We start from the raw sequence: 27,916 nt of genomic DNA, 5'->3' as shown, positions 1-27,916 counted from the left end.
CTCAAGAGGGGAACCGCCAGCAGGAGCCGCCCGCGCAGGGCATCCGGCGCCCTGGGCTTGCAGCAGTCAGGCACTGCCCACGCTGGCCCTTCGGAAAGCGCTTCGGCCCAGCCGCCTGCCAGTCCTGTGCGAGAGGCGGCCAGAGCAGAGGGCCAGGGGAGCGGCCAGCAGAAGCCCCCGGAGGATGACGGAGCTGCGCGGAGCCTCGGGGTGTCCTCACCCACCAGTCCGGTGAGTGTGCACGCTTTTCAGGGAGAGGCCTTGGGGAAACGTCTCAGAGCTGGGGCAGGGTATCTCCGGCTCTTGACCCCGAGCGGTCTCTGCCTTCTCCTCATCAGCCCCTCATGTCTCTTGGCCAGTGTGAGCCAGGCACTGTGCTAGTCCCTTCCCGTAGGTGTCTCTTGTCATTTCACGTCGACCCTGTGGAGAAGATCATTCTCATCTGGCCGTAGGCTCTGCTCTTAACCGCTGCTTCACCTCACTGAGCCTTGGTTTCCTCCTTAGCGCTTGTTATTTTTAAATTCGTATTTTCTAAAATATCAGGCTTTGAGAATACTCATCTTGCACCATGAACCAGACTTAGAACTGACTGTCTAATATGGCAGCCGTGAGCCACACGTGGCTGCTGAATGAGCACTTAAAATGTGGCTAGTCCAAACTGAGATAAGCTGTGTAAAATAAACACTGGATTTTGAAGACTTAGTATGAAAAAAAAAATAGCCCAGGGGCTCCTGGGTGGCACAGCGGTTACGTCTGCCTTCGGCTCAGGGCGTGATCCCGGTGTTGTGGGATCGAGCCCCACGTCAGGCTCCTCCGCTGCGAGCCTGCTTCTTCCTCTCCCACTCCCCCTGCTTGCGTTCCCTCTCTCGCTGGCTGTCTCTATCTCTGTCAAATAAATAAATAAAATCTTTAAAAAAAAATAGCCCAATAAATTTTTATTGATGACATGTTAAAATGAAAATATTTTTGATATATTGGGTTAAATATCAAAATTAATTTCACCTGTTTCTTTTTACATTTTGAAAATGTGGCTAGTAGGACATTTGAAATGACACACGTGACTGGGATTCTATTTCCGTTAGGCAGTGCTGTTCTAATATAAGCCAGTCTACTTTGTTGGTAACCTGAGGGAAGCCAGCCCTGGGAATCTTCTGGGCAGAGCCGTGGGTCAGAGGCTTGAGAACTATCGTCAAAGCTGTGGACCCAAGCTCTTTTGCCATTTCACATTTGTTCTTGTGTCATGAACAGCTGGGATCGGAAGTCGTATGCCCGTGTGCGCATGGACACACAAAGCCCAGAGTTTATCCCAGCTGCTGTCTGGGGTTCATGTTGGGAGATAGTCTTGCTTTTTCAGCTCCATCCATGCACGTCTCTCATCTGGCCTGTAGCTTCCGGATCCTGTACTCAGGATGGGGCCAAGGCCGTGAAATAGACTAGGAGACACACACACACACACCCCTTTTTTTTAACAGCTTTTTTGAGATATAACTCACATACAACATAATTCACCTAATTGAAGTGTGTAATTCCATTTTTTTCATATATTCGCAAAGTTGTGCAACTATCACTACAATCTAACTTGAAAACATTTTCATCCCCCATCAGAGAAACCCCTCGCCATTAGCTGTGACTCCCATCCAACTCTCTTTCCCCTGGCCTCACTCCTCTCATCCCCTGGCAACGACTAATCTCCTTTGTCTATAGATTTGCTATTCTGGACATTACATGAAAGTGGAATCATGTAATATTTAATCTTTTGTGACCGGCTTCTTCCAACTAACATATCATTTTCAGGATTCATCCCTGTTGTAGCCTGATCTGTACTTCAGCGAGTAATAATTCATTGTAGATTCCGTTGCATTAACACATTACATTTTATTTTGTCTTTCATCAGTTGATGAAGGTTTTTGCCCCGTGTTTTGGCTATTACCAATAATACTGCAGTGAACATTCATGTACAAGTTTTTGGTGGATATATATTTTTAATTGTGTTGGGTGCATACCTAGCAGTAGAATTTCTGGGTCACATGGTAACTCTATATTTAACCTTTTGAGGAACTGCCAAACTGTTTTCCAAAGCAGCTACCCCATTTTATATTCCCACCAGCAGTGTTTTCCTCTACCTCCTCACCAACAGATCTTATTGTCTCTGTAAAAATTGTTATTACAGCTATCCTAGGGGGTGAGGAGTAGTATCTCATTATGGTTTTGATTTGCTTTGCTTTAATGACTAATGATGTCAAGTATCATCTTTCTATGTGCCTTTTGGCCATTTGTATATCTGCATTGGAGAAATGTCTACTCAAAACCTTGGCCCATTTTTAAATTGGATTTTTTTGTCTTTTTATTATTGAGTCATAATAGTTGTTTATATATTTTGGATTCTATACCCTTTTTAGATATATAATTAGCAACTATTCTCTCCCATCCTGTGAGTTGTCTTTTCACTTTCTTGATGGTATCATTTATAGTGCAAATGTTTTCCATTTTGACATCGTCCAATTTATCTGGTTTTTTTCTTTCGTCATTTGTGCTTTTGGTGTCATATCTATGCCCATTTCCTAATTCAAGGTCACAAAGATTTGCTCTTATGTGTTCTTCTAAAAATTTTATAGTTTTAGCTCTTCTGTTTAGATCTATGATCCATTTTGAGTTGGTTTTTGTATATGGTGTAAGGATGGGGGTCCAGCTTGATGCTTTTGCATATGAATAGCCAGTCGTACTAGCACATTTGTTAAAAAGACTATAATTTCCTCCTTTAGAAGGTTTTTGAGGAGTGATGTAAAGTGATCCTCAGTACATGTCTCAGTGAATAATTATTACGTGATGTACAGTCTGTAACCACCATCCATTAAAATATAGACCCTTGGGTCCTGGGATTGAGCCCCTCATCAGGCTCCCTGCTCGGCGGGCAGCCTGCTTCTCCCTCTCCCTCTGCCTGCCACTCACCCTGCCTGTGCTCTCTCTCTCTCAAATAAATAAAATCTTTTTTAAAATAACATTTTAAAAAACAAATAAATAACATATAGACCCTTTCCAGCCCACCAGATTGCTTTCCTGCCTTCTCGCATTGTTCCCCTGCAAAGGAAGCCTCCATCCTGACCTCTAGCCCCATAGATTCATTTTTCCTGTTGTTGAACTTCATTCATATCATTGGAATCATACAATATGTACTCTTGCTTCTTTCACTGAGCATTTGTCTGTGAGATTCACCTGTGCATTTAGCATGAGGCTGTGGTTTGTTCTTTTCCATTGTTCTGTAGTATTCCATTGTAAGACTATATCCTAGTGCATCTATCCGTTCTCCTGCTAACAGACATTTGGGTTGTTTCCAGGTTTTGGCTATTATGACGAAAGCTGCTGTGAACAGTCTTGCACTGTCTTTCGGTGAACCTCTGTATTCATTTCTGTGGGTATATATCTAGGAATGGAATTGTCAGGTCATTGGGTAGGCATATGTTTACCTTTAGTAGATACTGCCAAGCATTTTCTAACAGTGCTTGTGCTGACTTGTACTCACACTAACAATACGTGAGCATTTTCATAGCTCTTTATCCTAGCCAATGGTATCATCAGTCTTTTTACTTTTAGCCACTTTAAAAGGTATGTAGTGGTATCTCACCATGGTGTTTTGTTTTGTTTTGTTTTTAAGATTTTATTTATTTGAGAGAGAGCACATGCGCACATGTTGGGGGGTGCAGAGGGAGAGGGAGGGTCTTAAGCAGACTCCTCGGTGAGCTCAGAGCTGGATGCAGGGCTCGATCCCAGGACCCTGAGATCACAACCTCAGCTGAAACCTAGAGTCGGATGCTTAACCCCCTGCACCACCCAGTCGCCCCTCACTGTGGTTTTAATTTGCATTTCCCTGATGACCAAAGATTTTGATACCTTTTCGTTTCCTTATTGGCCAGTCCTCTTTTGAAAGTGTTTAAGTCATTGTTTCATTCTTAAATTGAGTTGTATTTTCCTTATTTATTTGTAGGGGCTCTTTATGTATTATGGATAGGTCTTTTATTGGAGAAAAAATACATAGCATATATACATATAGCAAATGTCTTCTTTGAGTCTATGGCTTGCCTTTTAAATCTCTTAATGGTATCTTTTATGGAATAGAAGTTCTTGGTTTTAATGATCTTCAATTTATTGACCTCTCTGTGGTTAATATGTTTTGTGTCTATTTTTAAAACTCTTCATCTACCCAAAGCTGTGAGGCTCTGAAAACCCGTGTATTTTCATCTGGAAGCTTTACTGTTTTACCTTTTGCAATTAGGTTTATGATCCCTGTGGGATTAATTTTTGTGTATGGTGTGAGGTAGGAGTCAAAAGTCCTATTTTTCCATATGAATATATGATGGACTAGCACCATTTATTGACTGACTTTATAAATCATGTCACTGTATAAGTGAGGGTCACATTCTTCATTTTTATTATCCTGAAGATTGCATCAGGGCCCAGAATATCACAGGGTCAAGGTTATGAGCAGATGACTGTCACCACACTCTGATCAGCGAAGAAGAAAGGCTCCGCAGCCCCTGGCTTGAGCTGGCAGCAGAGGGCTGTCCCTAGGGTCTATGGCTGTGTGCCCCAGCAGGGCTCCACAGAGTGGCATTTACCAAGTTGAGTTCACTCCTGTCCAGGATCTGACTTGTCTTGCATTGGCTCAGACATCCTGTCTTGCCAGGGTCCGAGAGCTGATGGGACAGGGCAGCTTGTCACCCAAGCTCCTCCTCTGCTCACCGAGTGTTGACTCTCTGGCCTCCTTGCAGCTTCTGACAAAACAAGCTCCTTCCAGCCCCAGGCTTTTCCATTTGCTGTTCCATCTTGCCTGGCTTGCTCGTTTTCCTCGCCTTTGTCTCTGCCTTTCCTGAGCACCCTGCCTCAAAAAGTACCGTCCCCAGAGACTCCCTTTCCCATTTGCCTGCTTTACTTTGCTTATAACACTCATCACTGTGTGAAATAATATTGTCTCTCAGGTTGTCTGCTTGTTTATTTTGTGACTCTGGACTTGAATATCAGCTCCATGATATGAAAGAACGTGTCTGCTCCCTTCTGTAATGTTAGCTCCGAGCACTGTACCTGGGAGAGTAGAGGCATAATTAATAGTTCTTGAACTCTTCAGAGACTCTCGAGATGCTAACTTGTAAGTTTACACTGAGAAGTTCGCCATCAAGTGCTTGGGGTGGGCAGGTTGGTCTGACCAGGATAAGCTCTGCCTCCCTACAGGCCTCACGGGAGTCGAGTTGCTCAGAGTCACAGGACCCACTCAGTAGACAGCCTCTGGGCCCTGCTGTGCAGCCCGCCTGCTCGCGCTGGCCCAGCGGACTGCCAGCCTTTGGACAGGGTGGCGCCCTGCCCTGTGTGTCGCCTCTGTAGTTCTCTTCTTTCTGTGCTTCTGGCGCTTAGTCACTGCTATTTATTTGACACTTGGGTGGCATGGGGTGGACAGTGCAGGGAGTAGAGGGTGGTCACTGTTGAGTTGTATAACCTTGAGAGCCATTCAGTGTTTCTTTAAAAAAAAAAAAAACAACATTATTTTAAATTCACTCAACACAAAGGCTCTGCTCTGGGCCAAGCACCATGCTTGGTACAGTGATGGAACAGGATGGAAAAGGGCCCTGCTCCTTGGGGACAGACACTGGATTAGACAAGACATTACCCATGTCATAATTACGCTGGTGACAAGTACTGGGAAGGAAAGGAGCAGGCCATGGGGGAGCTAAGAGGACTTTTATTTGTGGAGTCTGGGAGGTTGTGAATTGATTTCTCAGTTTCACTCCAGAGGACAGTTTGAATTCTAAAACTTCATACTAATCACTGCCCGCATGTGGTCCCCTCATCACTGCCTATGGCATGTGGTCCCCTCCTACAGACAGGAGTACAGGCAAAATCTCTTTGCCTGATGTAACAAGGATAGACTGTACAAAAAGCGCTTTTTCTGAAAGCAGTACAGACACCTAGTGTCTCGCTCCTCAGCCAGACTCCCCTCTGAGACTTAGCTGTTGTTCACAGCATCCTGTACCTTCAGTAACTCTGACTTGGGTCGCTAGCTTCAGGCGCTGCTCTGGCTTAGACCCTTGGTCGGTGGTGGTTTCCCCCACTGTTAAAGGGGCAGGGAACTGGCCAGATGTGGGGCCTTGGGTGAGCAGAAGGTAGGAAGGTGGTAGGAAAGGGGAGGGAGAAGGGCGACAGTGGTGCGCTCTGCCCTCCCCACTTCATGGCGGGGGCTGGAGCTCCGTCCAGGCCTGTGCACAAAAGCTCCAAGGACCCAGTGTTCCCACTGTTTTTTCTCTATTGCCTAAGAGAACAAAAGATTTTCTCTGGAGTATCATTTCCTGGTGGCTGACCTGTGGCCACTGGACTGTGTCTGAACATTTCCTAGTAGTCTCCCTCGCCTCCTCGGAGAGAGAAACCCTCACCAATGAACATACATCACCTCACAATTCACATTTGTCTCCTTCCTTCCAGTCCGCTTGCCCCACCCTACTTATTTCATACTAAAGACATTTGGATAGTCAAGATTTAGTCCCTCATCTGTTATAACGCTGTGCCAGGCATAAAGAAAAAGGAAAAATTGCAAACAGCTTTATAGGTGCTAGGCTGGGGGTAGACAAAGAATGCCATGGGAAGTCAGAGGGGTCCCTGACCCAGCTGGGATGCGGGAGGAGTGTAGACTGGGGAATAGTAAGGAAAGCTTCCAGGAGGAGGTGATGGACGACCCCGGAGCCGAGGCTTAGGGAATAGTGGTCTCTCCCATTGGAGCCATTAGCTGGGGCTGGGAGGCCACAAGACTTCCCAGGTATGTACACCAGGCTCTGTGAGGCTCCTCCTGTCCATTTTCCTCAGGGAGCTCCCCTGGGTCTCTATGGCCTAGGCAGGCTTTGTTCAGAATCCTGTGTTGTAGATGGTCCTCAAGTAGCCACCCTGATTGACACATTGTTCTGTCATTGGCAGAAGGAAGTACCTGCTAATTCTGAGGGGTTTTGGAGGAAGCCCTGGAGGCCCAGCATTGTGAGGCCCCCACACTCCTGACTCAGAGCTCTCCACTCTTAGCTTAAGGATCCATATAGCATCAGAATGGATTAAACCAGCCAAACTGACCCTTCTAGAGCAGTCCCAGCCCTGTTTCCCTTCCATGTCTCTGGGAGCAAGGAGGGCAATCTGATTTAGGGGTTGGAAATAACAACTTCAGGGTGAGGTTAGTGACACTTAACAAAACAGCTGGGCTGGGCCCACCCCTTGTGTGAGTCATTTCCTCTATATAGACAGCCACTTAGGGCAGTCCAACCAGCTTCTTGCCTCTGCCCGCCCATGCTTAGGCACAGAAAGGCAGGGAGCCCTTGAAATAATGAAGAAAAAAAAAAAAAGCTAAAATCCATTCCTACAATCCCCTGATCCCAGACCCACCCCACCTCTCCCAGCCAGCGAGCAACTTCAGGCTCGGACAGCAACAGAAGGGAAGGGGCAGGGCCTGGCTGCCTGGGGCTTCAGGGGCCTGCTTAGAAGTGAGGAGCCCCAGCAGAGGTGGCCAGTGAGGACTCTGGGTCCTGCTCACCCATGCCTTCCTCATCTCAAACCCTGTAAGCAGGGCTGAAAAATTCTACAGCCCTTCAACAACTGGTGCTGGGATAATGGGATATCCACATGCAAAAGAATAAAGGTGGACCCCTTCCTCACACCATACACACAAATTAATTCAAAATAGATTGTAGACCTAAATGTAAGAGCTAAAACTATAAAGCTTTTAGCAGAAAACATAGGAGCAAATCTTTGCAACCTTGGCTTAAGACAGTGGCATCTTACATATAACACCCAAGGCAGAAACAAAAGAAAAAATAGATACATTGGACTTAAGCAGAATTTTAAAATTTCGTGCCTCAAAGGGCACCACCAAGAAAGTGAAAAGACAGCCCCCAGAATTGGAGAAATTATTTGCAAACCATGTATATTGTATGGGCCTAGTATCCCATGTATCCTAGAGTATGTAAAGAACCCTTACAATTTGTATTTGTTTCCTAAGGCCTCTGTAATGAAGTAACATAAACTCAATAGCTCAAAACAACAGAAATGTGTTCTCTGATAGTTCTGGAAGCTAGAAGTCCCAGATCCAGATGTTGGCAGGAATCTTCTGGAGGTCCTGAGAAAGAATCTGTTCTGCGCCCTTCTCTCAGCTGGGGGTTGCCAGCAATCCTTGGTGTTCCTTGGTTCGAGGACCCATCACTCCAAGCTCTGCCTCTGTCATCATGTGGCTTTCTCGCTCTGTGTCTGTCTTCACTTGGATTCTTTTGTGTGTGTGTGTGTGTGTGTGTGTGTCTTTTCTCCTCTTATAAGAACACTGATCACACTGGATGAAGGACTCACCCTCCCCTAGCATGACCTCATCTTAACTAATTACATCTGCAACAACCCTACTTCCAAAGAAGGTCACGTCCTGAGATACTGAGGGTTGGGGTTTTAACATATCTTTGTGGGGGATGCAATTCAGCCTATACCACAAGAACAAAAAGACAAACCAATTTAAGGATGGGCAAAAGATTTGAATAGATATTTCTCCGAAGAGCAAGACCGATGTCCACGAAGCACAAGAAAGGTTGCTGTGTCATTAGACATTGGGAAGATTGCAAACCCAAACCACAAGATGGTACTTCACACCCATCGGGATGGCTGTCAGCAGACACACAGATGGCAAAAATGGTGGAGAGGATGCGGAGAAATTGGAATTCTCATACATGGCTGGTGGGAATGTAAAATGGTGCAGCCACTTAGGAAAACAGTTTGGAAATTCCTCAGAAAGTTAGACATAATTACCATATGACCCACCCGTTCCACTCGCAGGTGTGTGCCCAAGGAAATGGAAAACATACATCCACACAAAATCTTGGACATGAATGTTCACAGCAGCATTATTCAAAACTGCCAAAAGGGGAAACAGCCCTAATGCCTGTCAGCTAGTGAACACAGAAACAGTGTGGTACGTCTGCACCTTGGGTTACCATCTAGTGATGAAGAGGAATGAAGTACTCACAGCTGCTGTAACGTGGACAGACCTTGAAAAACGTGGTGCTAAGGGGAAGAAGGCAGACACAAAGACCATGTGTTAGAAGATTCCATTTATGTGAAATGTCCAGGTGGACAAATCTATGGAAACAGAAAGTAGATTATTGCCCAGAACCGGCACAGTTGAGGGGAAATGGGGAGTGACCGCTCATGGGCATGGGCTTTCTTTCTGGAGTCGTGAAACGTTCTAAACTTAGATTGTGGTGATAGTTGCACAACTCGGTGAACACACTGAAACTGCTAAACCATACACTTGAAGTGGGTTAATTCAGTGATAGGTGAATTGTGTCTCAGTGAAGATGTTCGTAAAAAGCTTCAAAAACAACCTCTGGGGGCACCTGGGGGGCTCAGTCGGTGAAGCGTCTGCCTTCGGCTCAGGTCATGATCTCAGGGTCCTGGGATGGAGCCCCACATCCGGCTCCCTGCTCTGCTGGGAGTCTGCTTACCCTCTGCCCCTCACCACCACTCGTGCTTTCTCTCTCTCTCTCTCTCAAATGAATAAATTTAAAAATCTTTAAGAAAGAAAGAAACAAACCTGTCTTCACTCCTTTCCCACTAGAAAAGCAAGAGCTGGATCTCCGAGGACGACTTCTACCGGCCTCCCCAGGAGCCGCCCCCAGAGAGCCCCTCAGAACGCTCCGTGGCTTCTTCCGGAGGGACGCCAGAATCGAGGCCTGGTCTCGTCCAGCATTTTTCTCAAGGACCAAGAAAAAGCTTCTCCACGGGGGCCTTAGACAAAGCCTGTGTGCCTTACCCAGGAGGCAGGAAGAACAGGGCAGCCGCGGTGCCAGAGCATCAGCCCTTCAGGGTGGTGCACCGCCGGCAGATGGGTAGGCGGCCGCGAGCTTCCAGCGACCTCCCCGTGCAGGGCCGGGCCGGGCCCCCCAGAGAGGGGGGCTGACAGCCTGCGGGGGGTGTCTTCTCACAGGCAGCACCTCCGCCCCACGTGTAATAAGGAGCACCCTTGCTGAGTAATTCAGGAAACCATTTTAGGAAAAGTACTGTATTTTCTCAAAAAATCTCAAGAAGATAATGCTCAAAAACCTGTTTCATATGTTGAAATATTGAAACTTTTTCCCTGAAGTCATATGATAATACAAAACCCTGGGTTCTCCCTGGAGCCCAGAGCAAACCCTGCCTCTCGAAGGCATTTCAATGTCCCTTCCCAAGAAGGCCTTTATCTTGGATGGTTTGTCGAACAGCTCTGGTGGAGTGTATCAGCTCTGCTATCTGGTTAGCGTCCTCTCTGTGCTGTTTACAGTCAGGCCAACTCGATTTCCGTGCCCTGTGAAATTCTAGAAAGCGGTCAATAACCATAACCTAATTTTTCCATAACCCCCCTAAGCAAAAAAGTATGCCCTGGAGTCACTCTCTTTCTCGTCTCATTTTGTGTCTGCAGTGACCCAGCAAACAATTCTGTCCAGGTTCCTAGCTTGGGGAGTATGGGTAGAGCACTGGTCTCCATATTGGCTTCTCTTAGGTTTTTCTTTAAGTCCACATGGTGATTGTAACCGTGCCAGAGAAGGTATGCTTCATGCCTAGGCCGTCAGGTTCCCTGAAGGGTAGGAAGACCTCACACAATTGTTTGCAGTCTCCAAGGCTAGTCCAGGCTGGAAGAGAGAACAGCGTGTCCTTTGGACCCCCGGTTGGTGGCAGACCCCTACGAAATGGGGAGAGCTGAGCAGTGTGTGGTAGTTAGGCAGGCGCTCATTTAGCAGTTAGTTATCTGTGAGGTGCCAGACTGTTCTAGGCGCTGGGGACACAGCAGGAAGCAAAACAAAGTCTCTGTCTTCACCAAGTTATATCCTAGTGCATGAGGCAGGAAATAAGATGATTCACAAGTAAATGTATAGTATGGGCTGGTGATGATCATTGCGATGGAGAGCAGTAAATTGGGGAGTACCAAGGTGGGGAGTGTACTATTTCATATGGCCAAGGAAGCCGTCACAAATAAGGTGGCTTTGAGGAGATGTGAAGGGAGGGAGGGAGGAAGGCGCGAGGCGACCCTTGTGTCTCAAGCAGGGGAGCAAATGCAAAGCCCCTGCACTGGGCACGTGTCTGGGACACCAAGATGGGGAAGGGGTGGTTAGAGATGAGGGCAGAGTGACGGTGGGCCTTGCAGGCCACACAAGGGGTGTTAGCTTTCGTTCTCAGCAAGATGGCAGCCATCGCAGGGTTTGGAGCAGAGGGACGTGATCTGACTTCCTTTAAATGAGGAGTCATCCTGGCTCATACGTTGAAGGACCTCAGGGAGAGAGAGCAGCCAGGAGGCTCTCACCATCAGCCAGGCCAGGGGTGACAGCCAGCTGAGCCCATGTGGTAACGGTGGAGGTGGTGAGAAGCAGGGTGTTCCGGATGTGCCAGTGGGATTTGCAGGTGGACTGGATGTGGGGTGTGGAAGAAAGGACATCAAGGATAACTCCAAGGTTTTTAGCCCGAGCAGCTGGAAGGTAACAGTGTGCCACTTCTGAGATGAATGTAGGGAGAGAAGCCGGTTTGCAGTGGGAGGATCAGGAATTCATTTTCGGGCCTGTCAGCTTTGAGGTGCTTATTAGATACTAGTACACGGAGCAGGTGGGGATCTGAATCTGAGGTTCAGGGTCGGGGTTCAGGCCACAGATAAAAACTGGGGCCTTATTGGCATAAAGCCCTGCAAGTGGGCAAGACCAAGTAGGAGTGGGTGTCGATGGAGGGGAGGACCCAGGACTGAGCTCTGGGGTCCTCCGGTGTTGCAATGTCAGGGAGAGAAGGGGGAGCGAGCCCAGGGCACAGAAGAGTGGCCCATTAGGGCAGAGGAGGATCCAGAGTGGCGCCTCCGCAGCCAGGGGAGGGAGGGGTGGCTCAGCTGTGTCCAGTGGTGCCGGCGGGTCCGGCCCGATGGGGACCAAGGATTAGCCTTTGGATTTGGTGACAAGGAGGGTATGGGGCTTTCCACGTAGTTTCAGTGGAAGGAGGGGACAGAAGCCTGACTGAAATGGGAGCAGGGGAACTAGAGACAGTTTTGATACCGCCTCAGGGGGTTTTCTGTAAAGGGGGATGGAGGAACAGGGTGGTAATTAGAGATGTGAGTGCTATCAAGAAAGCTATTTTTAAAGATGGCAGAAATAACAGCATGTTTGTGTGCCGGTGGGAATGATCCGGGAGGGAAGGGAGAAAGCAGTGATATGGAAGAGGGAGGGAGGGTTGTTGGAGAGACGTCCTTGTCCTTGAGTAGCTAGGGGGAGGGGTCCCCTGCGCAAACAGAGGGGTTGGCCTCAGACTGAGCCGTCAGTTTGTCCCTAGTGACAAGGGGGAGGTCAGACTGTGGGCACAGATGCCGTAGTGAGCAGTCTGCGGAGGTAATCTTTTGAGTGCTTTGTCTCAGTAAAATTCAGGAACAAGGTCAACAGCAGAGGGTGAGGATGGGAGGAAGGCAACTCAGAAACTATTCTCGTGACAGTCACTGTCCACACCCACCGCAGGGCCTCAGGAGGTAGAGGGATGGCCCACCGTCTAAAGTGTCTCTTTCTGCCCCCAGGACTGTCCAACCCGTTCCGGGGTCTCATGAAGCTGGGCACCGTGGAGCGCCGGGGGGCCATGGGCATTTGGAAGGAGTTCTTCTGCGAGCTGTCCCCTCTGGAGTTCCGCCTCTACCTGAACACCGAGGAGCGCACCTGCGTGGAGACGTGCTCGCTGCTGCGCTGCGAGTCTATGGGGCCAGCACACAGTGATGGCCGCTTTGAGCTGGTCTTCTCCGGCAGGAAGCTGGCCCTACGGGCCTCCTCCCAGGACGAAGCGGAGGACTGGCTGGACCGGGTGCGGGAGGCCCTGCAGAAGTGCCGGCCCCAGCAAGAGGATGAGTGGGTGAACATCCAATACCCGGAGCAGCCTGATGACCCCCCAGACGCCCCCCAGAGTGGCCTTCCCTCCCCGCCAGACCTGCTTCCCGAGCCCGAAACCCTCCAGGGCACACAGTTCTGTTGGTCCTCTGCCCAGGTTCCCGAGCCAGACGCTATCAAAGAATCCCTTCTGTACCTGTACATGGACAGGACCTGGGTGCCCTATATTTTTTCCCTCTCCTTGGAGTCCCTGAAATGCTTCCGAGTGAGAAACAACGAGAAGATGTTAAGTGACAGCCATGGAATTGAGACCATCCGAGACATCCTGCCAGACACGAGCCTTGGGGGCCCCTCCTTCTTCAAAATCATCACAGCCAAGGCCGTCCTGAAGCTGCAGGCTGGGAGCGCCGAGGAGGCTGCCCTGTGGAGGGATCTGGTGCGCAAGGTCCTGGCGTCCTACTTGGAGACGGCCGAGGAGGCCGTGACCCTGGGCGGGAGTCTGGACGAAAACTGTCAGGAGGTGCTGAAGTTTGCCACGCGGGAGAACGGCTTCCTCCTGCAGTACCTGGCGGCCATCCCCACAGAGAAAGGCCTGGACTCACAAGGCTGCTTCTGTGCAGGTGCCCATTCGCTATCCCACCACCCCCAGCGCGCCCGCCTCCCTCTGCCTCGGGTGGGGTTCCTGATGTAGGCTCTCTGCCCTTTCCTGGCTCCCTGCACGTGCCCCCATGCCTCCCCGGCGTTGTGGCAGCACATAGCCCCTGCCTCTCCCCAGCAGCCACAGGGGCCAGCACCCCGGCCGGAGGTCGGCCCACGGGGGTGGCAGCTCTGCTGGGTGCTGCTCTCGCTCAGGGAGCTCAATCCAGGGAGCTGTGCGCTCCACCCCCTGCGTTGTCACATTACCATAGTGCTGGAGCAGGGCTGTGGCGCCCTTCCAAAGATCTCTGCATGCTTTTGCAAGTGCACATGGTCTTTCTCAGTCACAAAAGTGGGCTCGTACGACTCAGGGCTGTGCAATAGAACTTTCTCTGATGATGAAAATATGCGAGATCTCTGCTGTCCAGTATGGTAACTACAAGCCACGCGTGGCTCCCGAGCACTCCAGATGTAGCCAGTGTGGCTGGAGGAACTGAATTTGTCAGTTTAACATACAAGTATTTAAATTGAAATGGGTACCTGCGACTTGTGGCCGCTGCTGGAGACAGCACAGCTATCTCTATTGTTCTGCAGCTTCTTTTTTCCTGCTTCAGAATGTATTACGGATGTTATTCCAAGTTCGTACACCTGTTATATCATTACTGTCATCAGACCTGATTCTTCTGCCGGGGGGTGAGGGGGGTCACTGAGCCAGCTGCTTTATTTGGGTTATTTCATTGATTCCTCATAGTACCTGTCCGAGGTAGAGCCCAATGAGGACCTTGTCAGTCCTCGGACCTGGCTAGAGCTAGGCCCTCTCCACTCCCTTGCTTTTCGAGGCTGTGAGATAGTCCACGGATTACTTTCCATTTTCAGTGCTTCTCCCCAATCCAGACACCCATTTCTGTCCCCTTGGGTGCTCCCAGCGAACAGTGAGGACTTTGCCCTGCCACAGAGCACTGCAGCAGGAGACATGGCTACGGGGCGTCTGAGGGCCGTCCTGTCGGCCGGAGCCTGTGGGACTAGAGGGGGAAAGTCCGCTTCGGGCATCTGGAAGGAAGTGGTCTGCGGTTTTCTTCCTGCAGAAACATGTTCAAGTCCCTGCTCGCCCCCTCCCTCCGCCAACCCCTAACACTCACACTTTGCACCTTCAGCCTGTGGGTGTTGGGGTCAGGGAGGAGGCTAAGCCCCCAAGGCCTGTGAGGAGGGTCCCCCGGTGGGTGTGAATGCTGGCTCTCGCTGCACCTGTCACCCGCCAGCCCCTGGGCCAAGACTGAATCTGGGGAGCCTGGGCTTCCTTCCTGCTTCAAGCACAGCTCCGTGGCCAAGCTCACACCCACAGCTGCCATTTGGCTGTATTCATAGTGTGCAAGGCACTTTCAAAATCTCCTCTCATTTAAACTTCATAATCGCCCCACAGAAGAGCAAGTAACAGCTGAATTTTACAGACACCACGATGGAACCTTGCAACAATTCAGTGAAAGTTAGGATGAGGCAGCTAGGAAACAGAAGAGCTGGCCCTTCTCGTCTCAAGGCCAGAGGGACTCTTTCCCCTGGCCCTGTAGGAGGCAGGCATGTGCTCAGGATTGGAGCCAGGCCTTTGCTTCGCCCTGGGCATACCCCGCTCTGCTTCTCACTGCCTGCTGGTCCAGAGGGACCTCTAGCAGAGGGGCTGAAGCTGGACCCTGCCCCACTGTCCCGAGGTATTGGGCATCTCTGACTCCGAGCTGGCACCAGGCAATGTCCAGACTGCCCTTGCCTCCGTCCAGCTCGCCCACCCTACTCCCTGTGGCCGGCTCCAGGTCCCCAGCTCCAGGTCCCCAGCTCCTACCCTGCTGACTGAGGCCCAGACTTGGTCGCTTCCGTTTCTGGGCCCCAGTGGAAGGGTAGACCTTCAGGAGGTTGGCATGGGTGAGCAAGCAGTGGGAACATTGAACACAGGTGGCTAGGTAGAAGCGGGTGTGGGCGCTAGCAGACACCCAGCCTCAGTCTAGTGCCCAGCTGTGCCGTGTCGTCATCCTGTGATTGGGCCGGTCCCCTCAGCTGTAAAATGGTAACAATTGTTAACAGGGTTCTGTGGTAAACACAAATGGGGTTGTTTCTGAGCGGTATGCTATGAGTAAGGGTTGTTTTATCTTTGTATCCTTTTTAATCTAGCCCTTCCTTAAAGAGCAGGTCCTTCTGCTTAGTAACTTCTGCGCTGATCGAAGACTCTGGCCCTACCACTGCTCACTCTTGCACCATCCTTCTCCCCAGGCTGCTCCCGACAGATTGGGTTCTCGTTTGTACGACCCAAGCTTTGTGCCTTCTCTGGCCTCTATTACTGTGACATCTGCCACCAAGACGATGCCTCGGTGATTCCAGCCAGGATCATTCACAACTGGGACCTCACCAAGCGTCCGGTAAGCCTTGAGGCCAGCCTGTTGTGGTCACACAGGGCTGCTGAGTGACAGGGGAGTGGTCGCTCTTCTTTGCTGCTGCTCTTCATCTGTGTGGAGGAGTTTGGCTCTAGGGAAGCCCGGGTCACTGGTTCAGGCCCCATGATGGGGGAGAGCCAACCAAGAAAAAAATGTGGTCTATAGCCCCTGGGCAGAGCTCTGTCAGTGCCTGCCTTGGTCCTCAGCTGGAGGTCTGAGGATCGTTTTCTGCAGCTCCCCATGGCTACAGACTAAACTGTGTAAGGCACCAGCAACCAGATAGATAAATACATAGATACACAGATACATAGATAGAGATAGGTAGATAAGGTAGGATAATTAGGATAGATTAGATATGTAGATGGATGGTGGATGGGTGGATGAGGGTGGATAAGCGGATGGGTGGGTAGATGGATGTAGATGGGTGGGTGGGTAGATGGATGTAGATGGGTGGGTGGATGGGTGGGCTCACAACCAGCTGTACTTCCCCCTGGAGCATCAGCCTTCTCTGTGGATCTGTTTACACACATTTGTAAAGTTGGGATCACACTGGACTCATACTGCTTTATAATCTGCATTGTCCACTGAGTATCACTTAGTCTTCAGTGCTTTTTTATGTTCACCAAATGCTTTTGAATTAGATGTGTTCCAAGATCTTTCACTTTTCCTCTTCTCCACCTGAGCTTACCCGCTTACCTAGCTGTGCTACCAGTAGCCAATATTTGACTTCAGTTTCCTCGTTGTAAAGAGGGATTAATAAATGTGTGCCCCAGGGCTGTGTGAGGACTAACGGGGACAGACCTACCGTGTCTTAGAGCCCTATGTTAGTGGCCTTTCTTTCTCCCGAGGCCTGTCACACCTTCGGCCCGGCCCCTAATTCACTGGGTCAGGGCCTGCCTCAGGAGCACAAGCTTAGCTTTTCCCCAGAGGCACAGATTTCTGCTGAAGACAGAAGCACAAAGAAGAAGTTATTTACTTCTCTCGAGACCCAGGCCTTCTGGCCACAGATGTGTCATCAGAGCACAGGGACCGTGACTGTCAGATTCAGTGCCACCCCATCCTCCACCTTGCTGGGGACTGGAACCCCCAGGACATTAGCTTCACTTTGGCTTTTTGGTCGGTTACCTTGTCCCCACTCCTGCCCCCAGTGGTAAGTATTTAACTAACTCCATGTAGAATATTAAACCTCAGAACCACCACAAATGCAAATAATTCTTTGGCCATAAAACACACTCACTATTTACAACATCTGGACACTTGTTAAGCCATCTTCCTATTCATTGCTGTAATCCTTGTGCTACTTCCTTTTCCCATCGAGAAATGACAGTACTTTTCTTGGCATATCCGAGATCAGGAAATACCCAGTTCTCACTCTCTCAAAGACATGGCCTGGGAAAGACAGGAACATTCGAAATAGAAAGTGGCTGGCTCGTGAGTTAGGGGCCTTATTGTTCACTGTTACCACTGGCTGACCCACTTGTGCAAGGCCTGGCTGGCGCTTGGCAGGATGTCAGCCCGGGACTGGGGCTCCTTTCTTGCCCGTCTCCTGCAAGCCCACAGGCCAGGAACAGTCCTGGGGCAGGAAGCTCCTGCCGGTCCGCGGCACTTGGCAGTTTTCAGCACGCATTCCTGTGTGTGATTTCATTTGAGCCTCGCCCAAGGCCTGAAGCTGAGTCGTGGGAAGGGCTGGGCCGGGGATAGAGATGAGCCATCTGAGAAGAGTCCCCGGGCCTTTGCTGCTCGGCTACCCACCGGCCGGGGGGGGCTGGCACTTCTGGGCTCTGGGAAATGGGGAAAGGGGTTGTCCATTGCTGGGGGAGGCAAGAGATGGCAGTGGAGCTGGATGACGGGAGGCTAGAGGCTCCCAAACCCCCAGTGTGACCATCTCCCGAGGGCCCCGTTGCGTCCCCCACACTTCAGAGGATAGCTGGGCCGCACGGGCACTCGGAGTCTGCAGGCGGCTCCCATTCCTGAGGGTGTGCTACGTGTTTTTTTTTTTTTTTTAAAGATTTTATTTATTTATTCAACAGAGATAGAGACAACCAGCAAGAGAGGGAACACAAGCAGGGGGAGTGGGAGAGGAAGAAGCAGGCTCATAGCAGAGGAGCCTGATGTGGGGCTCGATCCCACAACGCCGGGATCACGCCCTGAGCCGAAGGCAGACGCTTAACCACTGTGCCACCCAGGCGCCCCTACGTGTTTTTAATCTAAACTCAAAATAATCCCATAAGGGAGGTGCTTTTATTCTCCCCATTTTACAGGCAAGAAAACTGAGTCACGGAGAGGTTAAATAAGTATCACCAGTTCACGCTGCTAGGAAGTGGTAGAGCCAGGATTCAAATTCCATTCTGACTTGAAAGCCCGACTCCTAACCACTGCACGATAGCTTCTGGTGAAGAACATCTCAGCTCGTCCATCCTTCTTGTCACAGCGAGGAGGAGACTGAAGGGGGTGGGGCTTCTCGTTAGTTAGGGAGGTGGCCAAGTGTGCAGAGACCACACCTCAGTTTAGAGCTGGGCTCCACTTTCTGCAGGTGGATTGGACAAGCCACTTTAGCTTCTGTGAGCCTCAGTTTCTTCATCTATAAAATAGGGATGTTGGCACCTTCCGCATTGGCTTGTCATAAGCATGAGGACAGGATGTGGCTGAGATCCTCAGCCCACCGTCTGGCACATAGTTGGTCCTCACTAAGCGGCTTTGGCACAAGGGGCAGGGCTGAGGGAGGAGCGCTCAACATCCTGTGAGTTGGGAGAGGCTGGGATTGATCACTCACCTCCACACAGGGACTTGGGGGAGCCCTGGTTGGTGTTGCTGCCAAGAGCGGGCGGGGGGGGGCTCGGGAAACTTCGTTAAGCTGTGTCTGATCTGTGGCTTCCTGCGGCTGTTTCCGTGAGGCAGGAAAATAGGGGCTGGGCGGACAGGAAGGAGTGGGAAGGGTCTGTGGGCCCAGGGGGAGAGGGGCCGCAGCTGGTGCTGTGGAGGGGGAGTGGGTTTGGGCGTGAGGTTACCTGGGTTCAGATGTTGACTTTAAGGAGCTATGGACTTAGGCCAGGTCCCTTCACCCCCAAGCCTCAGTTCTCTCATCCGTCAAATGAAGATGGTCCCCTTGGAGGGGGTGTGGCTAGGGAGTGAGTAGGTAAGACTGCGCCTGTCCCAGAGGCACTCCCCCAGTGGTCAACCTGTCCCATCCCCACTGTCTGGTGGGCTCCAGATCTGCCGGCAGGCCCTGAAGTTCCTGACGCAGATCCGGGTCCAGCCCCTCATCAATCTGCAGCTGGTGAACGCCTCGCTGTACGAGCACGTGGAGCAGATGCACGTTATCCGGAGGCTCCGGGAGCAGCTGAAGCTTCTGGGCGATTACCTGGGCCTGTGCCGAAGTGGGGCCCTGAAGGAGCTGAGCAAGAGGTGAGCATCCTGGACACACACGGACACACACTGACATGCACACAGCCGGCGCCCACACAGGACACCCTCTTGGGAGAAATGCCAGGGCTGGGCAGAAATCACCTTCCCACTCGGTTTGGGAAATGACCACATGCTTTGAGAGTGGCTTTTATTTGTTCATGGATTCATTCATTCAACAAGTATTTACTGAGAACATTCTGAGTGCCCAGGTTTGTGGGCCACGGAGGTGGGCCAGTTAAGCGGATTGGGGGAGGGCAGAGCAGGGAGGACTTCCTGGAGGAACGGACAAATAAGGTGAGACCGAAGAATGAGCCGGAGTTTAGAAAGAAGTAGAGACTCAGGAGAGAGTGATCCAGACAGAACGAAGAGTGTGCACAAGCCATGAACGAAGTCCCCATACATGGAAAGAACAGAACTGGGGGGGGGGGCAGGTACCAGGAGGGAAGAGGGAAGTGTGGTAAGGAAGCTGGGAGGCAAGGGCGGTATTGCCCTAGCCCCTCCCTACCCAGCCCTCCCTCCATGGCTGCTTTGCTGCTGTCCAGCACAGCATCCCTCCCAAAATCCTCAAAAGAGGGCAAGATCAGGGTGGGACCCTAAGCATGCCCTTTGAGAAGCTTCTCAGCCCCGGAGCCTAGGGGCCTGCTCAGGGTTGGGAGACGATGCTTTGCTGCAGCATGGACTTCGTGTCTTTCTGGGCCCATCATAAACGCCTCCTCGTGCAGGCCACGGCCTTGGGGCTGGGCTCTCCTTCCATCCTCAGGAGGGCAGACCCCAGGTGGAGGAGTGGGTGCCTACTGTCCTGTGGGCTTGTGGCTGGGTGTCTGGGCACTTGGAGCAGCTCAGCAGCCCCTCCACATTCGCCCCTGCCCCCAGCCACTCCCCCGCACGGGTCTGGCACCGAGACCACCCCTCTGATGGGCCGCAGCTCTGAGCTCCTGGTTCGTGTTCTCCCGGGGCCGTTCCTGCATGGCTGTGTGGGGCCCGGGCAGTGCCCAGTACAGGTCCCCTGGGGCTCTCGAGGGGGCTGCTGCACAGAGCTCTCTCTGAGGCATAGGCTCCCAGAACAGCCAGCTGGGCCCTGGTCTGCACAGGGCCTGAAAGGACAGAAAGTCCTCTGGCGGCCACCATGAGGGACCCTCACAGGCTACTTCCCAGGGAGGCCTTGCCTGTCGTGATCATCACGTGCTCATCAGGTGGGTGATCACTGGAGTGAATCTCACTTTCTGAGATTCTAGGATTCAGGGCTCCAGAGTCTGCCCTCCAGCCCCCCCCCCCAATCAGGGTGGTGAAATCTGTCACCACCTTCTAGTAGAGGGGATCTTCTGTGGACCTGAGCAGACCAGGTGCCTGCAGGGTGGGTCCTGGGTGCTGGCCTCACTTCCCTGGCCCCGCCTTGCTCAGATTGTGTGCTCTTCGGCCTTACTGACCTGTCTGGGCTGCCCTGCCTCTGTCTCCCTGACCCTGCAGTACCCATACCTGCACAGCAGCACTGCTGGCCTGCTGTGCAGCCTCCCAGCTTCGAGAGAGCAAGGCCAGTGGAGGTCCCATTTTGGAAGCAGCATGGGGAAAATGAAAGGGCTCGGGAGCAGCCTCTGCCCGGCCTCAGACTTGCTGTGTGACTCAGAGAGATTGGTTCACTTCTCTGAGCCTCAGCTTTCTTGTCTACGAAATGGGCTAGTAATCCCTGTGCTCGTGCGGCCTTCTGGAGTTGTGGTGAGGACCCCGTGAGGGACTCGGAGTCTGGGGAAGGACACAGGCAGACAGATGGCCCTGGGTCAGCATGACTCGCACCGTGAGGGAAAGCACCTGACCCACCCTCTTCAGGGCCCGTGGGTCAAGAAAGCTCCCAGAGGAGATGGCATCTGAGCCGAGGGTTTGCAGCATTTTCTTTTCTTCTTTTCGTTTCTTTAAAAAAAAAAAAAAAGTTTCTTCTTTATAAAGATAGTCAATATTCAAACAGCATAAAAAAATCAAGCAGGAAGTCTGATCACATCTCCTTTAATCCCACCACCATCAGTACTGTTAGAACATGCTTCTAGAACTCTGCCCTTACCTATGCACATAGTGAACTGGGATTTTGCAAAAGAACCAGGAGAAGAATGGGGAAGGGAGGGCCCAGCTTTCCTGGCTCAAGGGGACCTGTGATGTGGAAGGGGACAGGAGTGTGGCTCACCAGGACCCTGGAGGGTTCAGTGCAGGTGGGTCTTGGGTGTGGAGGCTAGACCTTGTGAAGGTGTTTTGATTAGATTTAGACCGCTAAAGGTGTTTGAATTCATCCTGCCAGCAGTGGGGAGCCCTTTGAAGGGTTTTGAGCACAGGACTGTCAGCGTTCTCCAGGGTTTAAAAAAGGCCAGTTTAGGGGGTGCCCTCTGGCTCAGTCAGTAGAGCATGCAACTCTTGATCCCAGGGTTGTGAGTTCGAGTCCCACACTGGGTGTAGAGATTACTTAAACATAAAATATTTTAAAAAGAAAGTAAGCAAGTAAGAAAGTGAAAAGCCCAGTGGGGCAGCTACGGGGCCCAGGGGCTGGTGTAGTAATTAGCCCAGGGAAGTGAGCAGGCCTGGCCTGAGTCGGCCAGAGTGGAGGCCGAGGACCAGAATGGTTGAGAAGGAAGGGCAGGCCTTGAGTGTGAGCAGTGAAGTCAGGGAGGAGTCCCCTCTGCTAGTGGCAGCCCTCTGGCTGGGCCCTCTGTGAGAAAGGGGAGCCCCGGACAGGCCTAGACATGTCTCCAGGGGCCAGAGAAGCCCCAGAGCACCCTCTTGGCCCTTGGGAAGGAGCCATCCTAGAAACGCCCTGCAGGGGCAGAGGAGGCACCTGAGTTCAAAGGAGTCCCACAGCCTGGGCCTGGAACGCGGATCTGCCAGCCCTGCCAGCCCTGCCAGCGCCCTTTCCCGCCCTGTCACTGGCTGCAGGAGTGAAGGGACAGCCTTGCCTCTGTCTGCCACTCTCTTCCAGAGTGCCCTACAGATCTCTCGGGCCCCTTCCCCAGGGCACTCAGCCCCACACAGAAGAGGACAGAGAGGGGTCTCCTGATTGCGGGGTGGAGAACGGAGTCCTGGAGCGGCCCTGGGGCGTGGATTTCTCTCCTGATGGCAGGATGAGAAGTGGCATCTTACCCCGGGGCTAGTGCTCTGTCCCCTCCTGCTTGAACTGAGTGCTGTAGAGAAAGCACCTGCAAGGCCTCAGTGAGCGCGTGATGGGCCAGGGGACAGTGGCTCGCAGGGAGGCTCCCCATGGCCTCCATGACTGGGCAGAGGGCAGATGACAGAGACGACTCTCCATCTAGATGAGCCCCGCCCTTCCTGCCATTTCAGGGACAGCCTGTGCACACACACACCCCCCCCTTGCATTTTCCTGGTGATAAATGGCGGCTTCCTGTTCCCAGAAAGCTGGAAGTTTACTGGGGAAACCAGCATGGTGAAACGAGCAGCCAGTCGGCAGTGTCCTCACCCCTCGTGGCACAGCGTGGCCTGCGGGCTGCTTGGTGGGGCTGGTCATCTCTGCTCCGGACTGCATTCCCCCAGACCACGACTGAGGCCATAGGGTGGAGCATGGCCAAGCCCCCATTCCGGATGCTCCGGGGCCTCCTTAGGCTCAGAGCATTCTCCCCAACCCCAGGACCCGCACCGGCACACATGGCAAGGGCAGGCAGGTAGTGTCCCAGGGGGGTTTCTGTGGGTGTTTACTCTCCATCCCTCAGGATGGAACCCCTCGAATCTCTGCCCTTGCTGAGGTGGAAAGTAGAGCTGACCTTGGTCTCTGTCTCCCTCGTGCCCCACCGCTCTGTGAAATGAGATCTGCCGTACTTGGGCCCCGTCTCCATGCCTCTCACAGAGCACTGAAACCGGATGCTTCACGGCCCCTCAGCTGGGTCAGGGGCGACAGGAGGGCAGAGGCCACATCCTATGTATTTCTGTCCCCAAGCACTGTCCCCGGTATGTGACGGTGGCCGTAGTGATAGCAGCTAACACCACCAGGCACTCACTGGGTGGGTGAGGGTGCAGGCCCCAGAGCCAGACTCCTGCAATCACACTCCAGCTCTGCTACTCACTAGCTGTGTGACTGCAGGCAAGTTCTTTAACCTCTCTGGGCCTCTGTTCCCTCTTCCCAAAGTGGGGATTATAAGAGTACCAAGCCCACGGGACGGTGGAATGAGTTAATGGATAAAGGTCTGAGCCCAGTTCCTGGTACAAATGTTAGCTTTGGTCATCCTCCTCCTCCTCGTTATTATTTTTTTATAGACGTTTTATTTTTTATACCTTTAATTTTTTTTGCAATTTTTTCAGCTTTACTGAGGTATACGTGACAAAACTGTAAGGTGTTTAAGGTGGACGTCATGATGATCTGATGCCTGATGCATGTACATACCCTGTGAAAGGGTTTCCCCCATCTGGTTCATTCACATACCCATCCCTCCCTACTCACATACAGATTTTTGGTGAAAGCATTTAAGTTCTACTCTCTCAGCAAATTTCAGGTGTGCAATACAGTGTTGTCAACTCATTGACAACACTCATTGTTTACTGTGTGCTGGGCACTGTGCCAAATGTTTTAAATAAATTATTTAATCCGCAGAACATTTCTCAGGTGAGGAAGCTGGAGGCACAGAGAGGTTGAGTAATTTGCCCCAGGTCACCTGGAAGACCAGGTCCCCACCTAGGCGGCTGACAGGGCTCTTAGGGCCCGCCCTGCCAGGCATTCGTACCTGGTTAGCAGCTGAAGGAATGGAAACAAACACAGGCTGGCCCAGCTGGAGAAAGCCTTATAAAGAGCCTCTTGTGTTTGTTTGAAGGCTCAACCACAGGAATTACCTCTTGGAGTCCCCGCACAAGTACAGCGTTGCCGACCTCCAGCAGGTGAGGCTCCCGACCCCCAGACCTCTCTTAGGGGGACCTCCTTCCCAGAGAAATCAGAAAGGGGGTTACGGGAGGGGGGCTGCCGCTTTCCACCCCTTACACTGCGTGTCTCGCTGCCCCTCGCTTCCTGGGCCGTGCCCAAGCGCCAGCCCCCAGCAAAACCCAGGCCGGGAGCGCCCCAGCCCCTCCCCAGCCACTGCACTCGTCTGTCCACCTGGAGGGCAGAGGGAGGGGAGGCCCCAGGGTTAGAGCTGGGGACATTCCTTTCCTCGAGGGAGGGCACCATGGATCTGGGTCTCCTCTGTCAAGCTGGTTATCGCCCGTGACCTCTGCGTACTGGAGCTGGACAATCGCATCGTTCGGCCTGATCTGGGGAGCTTTTCTTGCCCAAGTGGGAAGAGATTTCTTTGGGGGTGGGCGTTCTTCAGGTCGAGAGCCCAGAGCAGCAGCAGGCCACATTTTCCTGATGCCTCAGCCTTGGCACAGCTGCCCAAAAGGCCTGGCGGCACGCACTTGCCCTCCACAGATCGCAGACGGGATGTACGCGGGGTTCCTCAGTGCCCTCATCGGATTTGCCTCCCAGCATGTCTACCACTGCGACCTGTGCACCCAGCGCGGCTTCATCTGCCAGATCTGCCACCACCACGACATCATCTTCCCCTTCGAGTTCGACACCACGGTCAGGTATGCGGGACACCTGGCCAGCTGCCCCACCCCTACCCCCAGCTGGCCCCAGCGTTGCGGGGCACGGCGCACAACCAGCGCCACGGGGCGGGAGTACAGGGAGCGCCCTGTCTGTGCCCGTGCTGTGTGGGCTGGTGAGGTCGTCTAGGCCAGCCGATGCCCTGGGTAGTCACGGCCAGCCTTGGGCCAGCTCAGGGGACTAGAGAGCCCTCCAAGGACCCTTCCCTAGACCAAGGAAGCTATCTATCTCCCTAGAGAAGAGGTAGCTTGCTGCCTCTTTGAGCGGGGGCCTCAGTTTTGTCATCTACAAATGGGTTGAGGAGGGACTAAATGAGCGACTGCCCTGGAGTGTTGGCACAGGCCAGGCACAAAGTGGGCACCCAGCGGGTGGCATCCACCTGGTTCTCTCCCGCCGTGATGATGGTTCTTGTCTGGTTCTCTCAATGGAAAAATTCATCCACCAAACCTCCGTTCCAGCCCAGGTGGGAGTGGAAAACTGAACAGGTGGGAGCATTCATTCGTTTTCAGTAGGTGTCTCATGGCCTAGATTCAGCCCCTGGGCTCAGTTTTTTAAACAGCAGAGTGTTTTCCACATAGGCAAGGAATCATTTCATGAGTCTCCAGCAGCATCTGCAGAAATTGAATTAGAACAGAGTGTCCGTGCCTGTAATGTGGCGGAGGGCGAGCGTTGTCGCACGGTGTTACCTGGCAGTAGACAGAGTTGGGTTGTGGGTGGAGCTCGGCCTCCCGCGGGCTCTGGTCGGGATCGCAGGCCAGCCTCTGGCCCCTCAGCCCCGCAACGCTTGCTGCTCTCCCCCAGGTGTGGCGAGTGCAAGACCGTCTTCCACCAGAGCTGCCAGGCCATGGTGAAGAAGGGCTGCCCTCGCTGTGCCCGCCGGCGCAAGTACCAAGAACAGAGCACGCTCACCTAAGCCAGGGTGCTGTCCCCACCCAAGACTACGGGGCGGGGACACCCTGCTCAGCTCGGCCATCCCAGCGGGGTCTGGCATCAGCCTGGATCCTCTCAAGGTGTCACAGCTGTCTCCCCTGTCAGGAGGACGAGGATGTGACCAGAGCACGAGCCTACCAGATGAGGCCCTCGATGATGTCCCCCAGTCCCTCTCCCACCCGTCTGCTCCAAGAGGTGGGGACACCATCAGATGTCCCCTTGTCCCAGGGGAAGCGAGGAGGGGAGCTTCGCACTAATCAGGCCCCCGCTCGCCTCACAGACGCGGCGCCTCCATCAGGGGTGTTCAAACACTGTGGACACAAGACTTGGGCATGTTCTCAACTCCACATTCCTGATTAAAAGGTCTAGTTTTTTAAGGCAGGTTTTTTTTCCCTTCATATGTCAACAGAAAATATTTTTTTATTCTTGATCCTATACAAGTCACCCAAGAAATCCAGGCATTCTCACGCTGAGCAAATGTGTGGGGACATGTGGCCCACAGGCAGGCGGGTGGCGGGCCGGGCAGGCCACCACTGGGCCAGAGCCCGACAGCTGACCGGGGGCCTTCCCCTCCCCGCACTGGGCACTCGCTGCCCGCAGCTCAAGTGCGACGTGCCAAAGTGCCGGGGGGCTGGTGGGATGGGTCCTGATGACCGCCCTCTTCCTCTCCCTCTCCCTCTCCTTCTCCTCTCTCTGCCCTGCCCTCCTCACCTTTCTCTGGCTCAAGCCCCCTGGCTCCCCTAGCGTGGGACCCCGGTCCCCGCGGGAGAAGGGAGTACTTGGAACCAGCACTGTTAGCACTTTGCACCCTCCGTGGTCCAGGCCAGGGTTGTCCTCTTCCTGCCCCTCAGCCCCTTGCCCTCCTCGCCTACCGCAGACACGCAGCCATATGGGCTGGGGGCTGCTGGAGACACGCTCTCAGGAGGACACCCCCCCCCACACCACCGCCTGACTGACCCCCGCGGGGACAGATGTACGTTGGACCCCCAGAGAGGGCAGTGAGCCCAGGCCAGGGGCCAGCCATGCCCCGCACTGTGGAGTGGTGACCGCCGTCCTTCCATGAAGAGAGCCAGCCCTGCTGCAGAGATGTACGGGGATACGCGGGAGGAGCCACCTCATGGAAGGATGCTTAGCCTCAGTTTACAAAGCCATGAATTCCCAAAGCTTTGCTGGACTGGCCCGAAGGGGCACTGCCAGAGACGGGAAAACATCCCTGCAGCGTGATTGCCTTTGCAGGAGGTCTTGGGGTAGAGTGGGAGCCTGGAGTTGTTTTGAAAGTGACATTTAGACCCTGTGGTTCGGGGGTGATTTCTCTGATGCCTTCTCGCATCTCTCCCGGACCCACAGACCCCCAGCCCATGCCCTGGGTCCTCTGGCCATCCGGTCTGCTCTCCGCTTGGATTGGGGGCCCCAGGTGGAGACTGCCCGTTACTGTCAAGAGATGAATCTACTCCCACCTCTCCCTTGGGGTGATTTGGCTGCTGAGTCACCTGCCCAGCCCTGTGGAGCTGGATGAATTGTGCAATAGAACAGAGGAGGTGGTGGGCAGGGGGGAGGGGAGGGCTGCCACGCAGCTTCTCTGTCCCTGTCATGGAAGATGGTGTGCTCCTATGCCCAGCATCCCAAAGCCTCCTAAATGGGAAAGTGGATCCTTGGCCCCGTCCCACACCCCCACTGCCAGCATTAATGCTCCCCCAGACCCAGCCGGAGCAGCGCCGCAGATGCCCCGTTCCTCAAGTGGCCAGGGGCTGGCCTGGGATGGGCAGTGCTGCCCGGGGCCGGCCCTGGAGGGCTCACTTAGGTCAGGTGGAGCCCCCGCGGCCGCCGCGGCCCAGGGACTAGTAGCATTAGCACCAACCGTCTGCCCGGTACCAGAAAGCTGCTAATCCTCCAGACGAGTTGATTGACCCTCTCACCTTCAGTGGAAAGCTGACATGAACCTCAAAGGTGCCCACACTATTTTTAAAATGCCATTTTATGCAATAAACTGTTTCTAGTGGGGGCGCTGGCCCTGAGCAGTGCTTTGCGATGTGTGGAAGGTACTGCTGCAGTGTGATTTTCGAATGATTTTGCAGTAAAGACCTGATTTTTCTCAC

At 52.8% G+C, this 27,916-nt stretch overlaps 1 protein-coding gene across 1 annotated transcript; it reads left to right on the top strand.

Annotated features, from left to right (window-relative positions):
- On the top strand, positions 1-27,916 carry PLEKHM1 (pleckstrin homology and RUN domain containing M1). Its single transcript, XM_034641356.1, has 8 exons — positions 1-231; positions 9,614-9,884; positions 12,572-13,492; positions 15,765-15,910; positions 19,137-19,330; positions 24,124-24,187; positions 24,714-24,871; positions 25,692-27,916. The coding sequence occupies exons 2-8, from the start codon at positions 9,881-9,883 to the stop codon at positions 25,801-25,803; spliced, it is 1,599 nt and encodes a 532-aa protein (XP_034497247.1). The 5' UTR covers positions 1-231; positions 9,614-9,880; the 3' UTR covers positions 25,804-27,916.

This window comes from Ailuropoda melanoleuca, chromosome 13 (genome assembly GCF_002007445.2).
Source record: "Ailuropoda melanoleuca isolate Jingjing chromosome 13, ASM200744v2, whole genome shotgun sequence".
NCBI classification, from domain to species: Eukaryota; Metazoa; Chordata; class Mammalia; order Carnivora; family Ursidae; genus Ailuropoda; species Ailuropoda melanoleuca.
The sequence above is the reverse complement of the archived record's forward strand: the minus strand, read 5'-3'. Positions and strand labels throughout refer to the sequence as shown.

Excerpts from the sequence above, each read along its gene's own strand:
- PLEKHM1 (XM_034641356.1), top strand. Across the intron at positions 13,493-15,764 it reads ACAAGGCTGCTTCTGTGCAG|GCTGCTCCCGACAGATTGGG; the intron begins GTGCCCATTCGC and ends CCTTCTCCCCAG. Across the intron at positions 19,331-24,123 it reads CTGAAGGAGCTGAGCAAGAG|GCTCAACCACAGGAATTACC; the intron begins GTGAGCATCCTG and ends GTTTGTTTGAAG.